This window comes from Physeter macrocephalus, chromosome 5 (genome assembly GCF_002837175.3).
Source record: "Physeter macrocephalus isolate SW-GA chromosome 5, ASM283717v5, whole genome shotgun sequence".
In the NCBI taxonomy this organism is placed as follows: Eukaryota; Metazoa; Chordata; class Mammalia; order Artiodactyla; family Physeteridae; genus Physeter; species Physeter macrocephalus.
The window spans coordinates 95,224,488-95,233,515 of NC_041218.1; the positions used below are offsets into that span (position 1 = coordinate 95,224,488).

Sequence of the window (9,028 nt, forward strand, 5' to 3'; positions counted from 1 at the left end):
AAGTGAGAGAGTGGCATGGACATATATACACTACCAAATGTAAAATAGACAGCTAGTGGGAAGCAGCCGCATAGCACAGGGAGATCAGCTCGGTGCTTTGTGACCACCTAGAGGGGTGGGATAGGGAGGGTGGCGGGGGGAGGGAGACGCAAGAGGGAGGAGATATGGGGATATATGTATATGTATAGCTGCTTCACTTTGTTATACAGCAGAAACTCACACACCATTGTAAAGCAATTATACTCCAATAAAGACGTTAAAAAAAATTTGCTAGTTTCTAAGATAAACAGGCCAGACACAAATAGACAAGTATTGCAGGATTCCACTTAATATGAAACAGAAAGATGAACAGAGGTTAGCTAGTGCGGGGAGCTAGGGGAATGAGAGTTACTGTTTAATGGGTACAGTTCCACTTTGTGATGATGGAAAGTTCCAGAGATGGATGGTGGTGACGGCTGCACAAACGTAAACGTACTTAATGCCACTGAATCACAACACTTAAAAATGATTCAGATGATAAATATTATGTTATGTGCATTTTACCGTAATAAGAAAAAAATTGTGCTGTTCTGCTTGAAGAAAAATGAAGGGCTGGGAAGTACCCAGTGACACAAATGTACAGCTGGACAAATCCTGGGCGACAGGCTGAAAGCTAAACTCAACAATTGTTTCACTTTATCCTTCTTTTGCAAACCAGCCCCTTAAACTTAATCATCTTGCCCAAACAGCTTTAACGAACCATCTCCGTGCCTTGACCTGTGACCTCTGGAATCTATTCATCAAGCACCATCAGGTCGGTCTTCCCAGAACACACAGCACCCTGGTCACCACCCTCCTCAAAGAACCCTCGGGGGTCAGGAGATTTCAGATTCCCCAGCAAGATCGTCAAAGCCCAGCCCAACGTGGCACCCAGGGCACTTTTAGCCTCACTCCGCACTCTGCACAAACCCACGGCCCTCCAGCCACACCAGGTGACTTCTCACTCAGAGATCACATGGTCACATCTCTCTGTCACTGGTGGCAGAAGAGCCACCTGCAGTCTGGATGTGGCCAGTAGGTGTTGTGTTTGGCCTGGCTAGTGTTTTTAAGACTTTCACATACAAATCTGTATTTCTGACTTCCTAAACTCAGACTATACCTGAAACCCGTATTTCCACATAACAGCAGTTGAAGCTGAGCAGCTACAGCCCCAGAGACGGAACGCACCTCACCGCCAACATCCCCAACTTCCCTACACCAGAAAATTCCCCTCACTTCCACTGCCACCTGGCGCCTTAAGCTTGTGATGCTTGCGCAGAGCCTCTGAAGTGGTTCCTTCAGCTTAGAAGGCCCTTGGCCCAACTCTGCACTCATCCTAGTGGTCCTCCAACTCCCAGCATGCTCTACTGGGAAGCTCTCAGGGGGTACCTCTGGGAGGTGGTGACAGTCAGGCTGAGGTTCTTCACTCTTGCTTTAGCAACAGAGCTTAGATTTTATGTCTTCAGTGTTCACGTTGCCCATCTGAGGCTAAAAAAAAAAGATTGAAACTCACTGGCTGTTTCTAAATCCTAAACTTTCTTCATGGCCCGACTTAGGTCTCACCTCATTCACAGAATTGTCTCCAGGCAGTCCAGGCCACAAGGTCCAGATCTGGCTTCCTATGGCCTCTCTTTTTTCTATACCCCTCAGCTTACACCTAATATTAATTACCTGTTCTTAGTAGTTATCCTTTTTAATTTGCTATGGATGAACCCAAAGGCTTTTGCCTATCTCCAACTACCCTACCCAAAGGAACAGGTCAATATCCATTTGCCGATGATGATGAGAAGAAATAAGCTGCTGTGGAGAGGGTGTGGAGAAAAGGGGACCCTCCTACACTGTTGGTGGGAATGTAAATTGGTGCAGTCACTGTGGAGAACAGTACGGAGGTTCCTCAGAAAACTAAAGGTAGAGCTGCCCTATGATCCAGCAATCCCACTCCTGGACATATATCCAGAAAAGATGAAAACTATAATTTGAAAAGATACATGCACCCCAACGTTCATAGCAGCACCCTGTACAATAGCCAATGTCCATCAACAGGTGAATGGATAAAGAAGATGTGGTACATATATACAGTGGAATACTACTCAGCCCTAAAAAAGAATGAAATGCCATTTGCAGCAACATGGATGGAACTAGAGATTGTCACACTAAGCGAAGTCAGACAAATATCATATGATATCACTTATATGTAGAATCTTAAAAAATGATACAAATGAACTTACCTAGGAAACAGAAACAGACTCACAGACATAGAAAATAGACTTGCGGTTGCCAAGGGGGTAGGGGGTAGGGATTGACTGGGAGTTTGGGGTTAGCAGCTGCAAACTATTATACAGAGAATGGATAAACAAGGTCCTACTGTAGAGCACAGGAAACTATATTCAGCATCCTGTAATAAACCATAATGGAAAAGAATATGAAAAAGAATCTATATATGTATAACTGAATCACTCTGCTGTACAGCAGAAATTAACACAACATTGCGAATCAACTCTCCTTCAATAGAGTAAATTTTAAAAAAGAAATTAGCTGCTGATCCAAAGCAGTAACATGGTACCTCCTCTGTATATTCCTTTTCCATTTATGAGCAATACCAAGTGCATTTTCTCCAGGCAAATGCTTGAATTATTAGCTCGTGGCTACAGGACAGTTACAGAAGGGGAACCAAAGGGTGGCAGCAGCAAACAAGGATAGAGCAATCCAAACAGAAGGTTAACAGCCTAGCAGCAGCCCCAGGAAGGAGGTAATTGGGCTCTCAGAAGACCCCTCCCATAAGGGCTTTCAACCCAGCCCGACCCCTAATCCTACGCTCAGGAAGGACCCCGTGACAGCGGCCCAGGAGAAGGCAGCACAGCCAGCCTCAGAGGCCAGGAGGGGTTAAGAGATGGTCAACCCAGGAGGAGAAAGAGAAGCTGGGACCTCCGAGGTTGCGAAGTCCTCACACTTTGGAGGGAATACACACTGTTTGTTGAGGGCAACGAAGAGAACCTGGGGGAGAAATGGGAGGCTGGAGCCTGAGGAAAGCCAGCTACAAACTTTGCAGGATGAAGAAAAAGAGCAGAGACCAGGCCCCAGGAAACCAGACTAGGCTGGAGACGGACGTGAAACACACAACACTTACTACCACCTTCTCTTCCTTCCCAACTACTGTGTGCCACAGCTGAGCCTGATGGAGGAGTGTTTCCAACGTTTCACAAAGGCACGGCGCGGGAAAGAAGAAATATTTTGTGTGAGATGTATTTGATATCCCTGTGCACGGAGCCTCCATTACAGAAGGCTTTTGGGTCCCCAAGGACTAGACTGGTTGAGTAGGAAAGATGAAAGGGTACCCAGGGAGCTGGCAGAAGCCGGGAGACTCAGGTTACCAACCTTTTCAACCAATCAGGCTCAACTACTATACTTATTCTGCAAATGAAGAAAAGCCTTGAGGTCTGCCCCAGTTTTGCTGCCTAGTGACCCAGCCCCAAATCTGACTTTGCACCAGAATCATCTAAACGCAGTAGGGAGAACTGGCTAATATTTGCTAATCCACTCCATCCTTTCTTTTCTTTTCCATTATGGTTTATTACAGGATATTGAATAGAGTTCCCTGTGCTATACAGTAGGACCTTGCTGTTTATCCATTCTATATACAATAGTTTGCACCTGCTAATCCCAACCTCCCAATCCAACCCTCCCTCACCCTCCTCCCCCTTGGCAACCACAAGCCTGTTCTCTTTGAGTCTGTTTCCGTTTCGTAGATGAGTTCGTCTGCGTCACATTTTAGGTTCCACATGTTAGTGATATCATATGGTGTTTGTCTTTCTCTTTCTGACTTTAGTATCCACTCCGTCTTCAGTAGGTATAAATAAGAGCCCAGAATCACAAGGATTTGGTTAAAAAAAAAACAAAAAAAAACCAAACCAACAAACAAGAAAGGGGAAAAAACCCACTAAGGAGGACAAAGTTTCTAGAAGAAACAAAGGCAACGGTGACTGAGTAGCCATGAATGGGAAGCCGCATGAAACACAGACGCCCCTGATCTGATGAATGCTCCCTCCCCAAGGTGGTAATGTGGGAGCCAAGGAGGCTACCAGTAATCAGCTAATGACATCAGCCTCCAGCCAACCAGCCCAGAGGAAGATGGGAGAAGAAACTCACAAGGTAATAAGCACACCCAGCTGAGCTAATTTGTGACTATACTTGTTAGATGATGGTAAAGAGTGGGCCCTCTAAAGATTTCTCTGATCCTGTGCTTTTGCAACTTCTTGTTCGGGGCTTTGTTTTCCCTTTAGTTATTTATTAGTAAAGTTGCTTTTAAATGACCTATCTTGGCCAAACTATGTGAAAAGAGAATTGTGCACACCTAAGCCAAACCCAAGTTAGGGTTATAAATCATTGTCCTATTTACAAACCAACCACTTCAACCTAGCACTTTAACATACTTTATCTCAGTTCACACTCACAAGAGTGCCGGAGAGTAAAATCCCCAAGCTACCGGCAAGATAACTGCAACACTCAAATATGTGTCAACTTGGTTTTTATTTTCTACACGGGGCACAATCACATGAGGGTATAACTACTCATGAATGTACTATCTGATAATCCTTAAATGCTCTACAATACAGATAGAATGTTCCTCACTTCTAAAATGTAGTGGGAAATTCAAAGCAGAAACTCTTCTATCTGGTCAAAGAATAGATGGTCTGAGTGACCAAATATTTTAATGGACCAGGTTCTCTGCTGGTTGGTATGAAAAACGAAAGGGTACCCGGGGAGCTGGCAGAGTAAGCAATGTAGGAAATGTAATCTACAATTCATGTGAATTAATAACTTTCAAAAGTTTCAAGTAAGATAAAACAAGTTAACACAAATTCTACTGAACCTAAATTAGCAATTTGACGTTTTCAATTCAGAAGGCTATTCTCCCCCTAATAAATCCATTTAAACATTTTATTAAGCACCTAGTACCTGGAAAGCAGTAGCCCTGTGAGAGATACAGACATGAGTAAGCTCTGTGCTGATTTTTGAGGACTCAGCAATCTGCAGGAGAGATAAGACAAATACACGAACAACCAGACTTCAGGCAGAATGGTGTTCAGAAGCAAGGCATGGACAAATAGTGTTGGGCATCTGTGATTACAAAGGTCAACTATAAGTCATTTTGGAGCTAGGTAAAACAACTGGTTTGAAGATTTCCCGGCACAATGCAGGGTATTAGTACTTTCTGTGAGCTATAATATATATGTCACTATTTTTACGAACTACCTTAACCATACTCAGCATAAACAAGGATTTCCCAATGACTTTTTTTTTAAAAAGTTCATTCATATACAAAAAGTGATTTTTTTTTTCTAACTTTTTTTTTGGTTGCGCCTTGTGGCTTGCAGGATCTTAGTTCCCCGACCAGGGATCGAACTCCTGCCCCCTGCACTGGAAGCGAGGAGTCCTAACCACTGGACTGCCAGGGAAGTCCCCAAAAAGCGATCTTTAGTTTGGGAGTCTGTGAACTGTGTTACATTAACTCAGTTCAGATCTCACTCTTTTGGTTCTTCCTAAAATTAAGGTGGGTAAAAGTTCCATCACCAAAAATACAATGCTCAGAAAAGTTAAGAGGAGAGGTTGAGTTTGTCTTGCTCATCTTGGAGGACTGTTTCCATTTACATTACATGGCGCTAAGGAAAAAAGCTTCCTTTACCCTAACCTGTTTGTCATAGTTAATTTTAACACACATCTTGATTCTTAAAGCATTCAGGAGACGTGAGGAGAATTATGTCAAGATTGTCTAAGAGGTTCAAAGCAGCAGAACAGAACAATTAGCAAATTTATTTAACACCACTTTTGGGCTCTTTTAGCCTTCCAAAAACTATGTAATAAAGGCCTCCTATCTTGGTCAGATTTCAATGGCTTCCTATGTGAAATGCAAAATACACAAATCAAGCAGAGTGGGGAAAGTCTAACCACTTTTAATCTATAAAGGCCCAATAATACAGGTACAATTATCTGGCACCTTTCTTTAAAAAAATAAACAGAACAACAATTTGTGGATGTTAGCTGCTTTCTGCTGTTGTCTTTTTGAGAACATTCTTTCTGAGAATGACACGGATACCAGTGGGGGAACAAATGCCTGCTCTAACCATACACTGGCTGTTAAAGCATCACAGGTGAAATCATGACTTGAAGGAAATGTCTTAAGGTGATAAGGGCTAATTCTATTTCACAAAGTAAAAAGTGATTTAGAATAGGTTCTTAAGTATTTTTAAAAAGGGTAAGCTGTGACAAAGTGAGAGAGTGGCAGGGACATATATGCACTGCCAAATGTAAATTAGATAGCTAGTGGGAAGCTGCCACATAGCACAGGGAGATCACCTCTGTGCTTTGTGACCACGAGAGGGGTGGGATAGGGAGGGTGGGAGACGCAAGGTTAAAAAAAAAAAAAAAAGGCAGAGTGTGCCAGTGAAAAATCGTGAGCTTTGGAGACACTAGAGATGTTTTAGACACAAGCCTGGGCAAGTTACTTAAGTTGACAGAATTTCAATTTGTTTATCTGTAAAATTCAATCATCTAACATATTGAGAGTCAAGCACTTTTCCAGGTGTCAGGCATACAATGTGAACAAATCCTTGACATCATGGAGCTTATAGTCTTATGGAGAGAATATAGAGAAATATACAGAGTATACCAAAAAAAAGCTATTTAAGAACACCGTATGTCAGATGGTCACGAGCGTTAAGGAGAAAGTTACACAAGAAGGAGGTTTCAAAGAATGGTCACGGAAGGTCTCATGCAAAATGAGAACACTTGGACAGACACAGGAAGGAAGTGACAGAAAGAACCCTGTTAATACCTGGGGCCAAACAAAGGGAGCGGCATGAGCAAAGGCCCTGAGGCAGGTCCATGCCTAGCTTGTTGAAGGAAGAGTAAGAAAGCCAGGATAGCTGATGCACAGTGATAGAAGGGGAAGAGAATAGTGGAAAATGAGGTCTGAGAACAAGGACAGGGAGCAATTGTGACAAGGTGCTACAGGGCAACTAGACTATTCTAAGGACTGGCTTTTTTTCAGAGCGCAATAGGAGGCTACTGGAAGGTTTGGAACATAAGAGATGCCTGACCTGACTTATATATCAGAATAAAATTTACCAACAGAATTCTTTTGTGAGGACCAAATGCAATGTGAGAGGGTTCTTTAAACTGGAAAGTCCTGTAAAAATGCAAAGCATTCTTATTATATCATTAATTTTCTAAGTGTCTTTTTACATCGGACAGCTTTGCCGTACTCCTGCACAAAACAGCAGTAAATTCTAAGAACTCTCTCCGTTCCTACTACACTATATCTAAGAATGTAGGAGCTTGGTTTCTTGCTTTCAAATCAAATCATCAAAAAATTTTATTTCAGCAAGAGATGAACAGTGTGAAAACCAATCTCACCACTATCATCAAACCCAGCTGTGAGTCATGAAATTACACGAGCTTAATGAGCATATCCCTTTGAACTGCTTGAAATGGAAAAAGGAGGCTCCAGGGGTAGGCAGAAGACTCTTCTGTTAACAGAGCGACGGCCCAAATTTAATTTCTACCTCAGCAAATTTCTTATTTATTGGCAGATATCAAATGTACACAGGGCAAAGTTTCATTATGTAAGTGAAGTATGCTGGAAATGGTACAAAGTAGATTATTAAACGAAATAAATTTCTCATACTAAACAGCTCATCATCAAGTCACTGTTTAGAAGCAACTATGGAAACTGACCACCTTGTTAATTTATAAGGAAAAAACAGTGCCAAGCTGAAATGACACTGAAAATGGAAATTTAACGTATTTCCCCAAATTCGGGTCTTTGTTTGCTTTTTTTCTTTTTTTTTTGTCTTTTTGATGTAACTTTGTCATTTCAACTAACGTCTGGCTACCACTATTGCCTATATGAAAATAACTCTATTGCCATCACTAACTTTTCCCTAAACTCCACTGTCACATTGCCAGGTGTCGACTGGACATTGCCATCTGATGTCCTACCAGCAACAAATAATCCCACATAACTTTTACTGAGCCCAACTTTTCCCAAGCACTTTAAATTTGTGTTAAACCCACTCCATCTTAAAACCACCCTTCAAGGACAATACTATTATTATCTTTATCTCATATTTAAAGTTAAATAACTAGCCCAAAGTCACATTTTAAGAATGAGAACCAGCACTGGAGCCTAAGACATGTTTGCTCCCGGACGGATAGATGCACTTAACTACTGCCTGATGCAACACTGACTTAGATTTGTAACTAAATGAAATTGATCCGAAACAAAACTCATCCCGTCTACGCTCTCCTAGTCCACCTGCATATCACCTCTTACTGTCCTATTTCGAGAGGAACTTAAATTTCAGCCACCTGACCTCAAAACTCAAATCATGTGTGATGCCTCCCACGGGCAGCCAGACCCTTGGAGAGCCCGGCCTGCCTTCAAGCCAAAACTTCACGGGGCACAGGCCACAAGAGCAGCGGCAAAGGAAGGGCCGCCCCGCAAACGCCGGGGGCGTGTCGGGGCGCTGTCTCCGCGTGACGTCCAGGAGCCGACATCCCACCCGCCTCTCCGCTCCCCGAAACGGACTTTTGCTGTCCCCCTCGCCCCACGTGGGCCTGCCTCGTCCCGCAGGAGCCCCGCACCTCCGCACGCTCCACTGCACGCCTCCGATCGCCTCCCCGTCCCCTCCCCCTCGCCTCCCCTTCCCCGGCCTAGCACTTGCAGCCTTTACCTGCTCCTCCGCTTCTGCCATGGCTGAGTCGGGGAGTCACATGACACACCCGGAAATGAGAGAAAACAAGTGCCTGGGGCCCGGCGCCTGCTGGGAAATGTAGTTTTAGCATCGCCTGAGTAGGGAAATGTATTCTAGCTGATGAACCTACTGGGCCTCGTTTAAGCTTCCAACTCCCCAAGCTCAATGGAATTGCTTTGGAGAATCCAAACATAACCATCGTTAATGCTATGATTTATTTTATTGTTGGTCTTATCGTTTCCGTGGTTACCATAGTA

General features: G+C 43.4%; 1 protein-coding gene across 3 annotated transcripts in view; it reads right to left on the reverse strand.

The window, feature by feature from the left end:
- Nucleotides 1-8,807, reverse strand: part of VPS41 (VPS41 subunit of HOPS complex) — a 210,565-nt gene extending 201,758 nt beyond the window's left edge. For all 3 annotated transcript variants that reach the window (XM_028490200.2, XM_028490199.2, XM_007127370.4), the window contains exon 1: nt 8,751-8,807. In XM_028490200.2, coding sequence (XP_028346001.1) covers nt 8,751-8,771 — 21 coding nt within the window. In that variant the 5' untranslated portion in view covers nt 8,772-8,807. The remainder of the gene's footprint in view (nt 1-8,750) is intronic.
- Nucleotides 8,808-9,028: the final 221 nt, after the last annotated feature.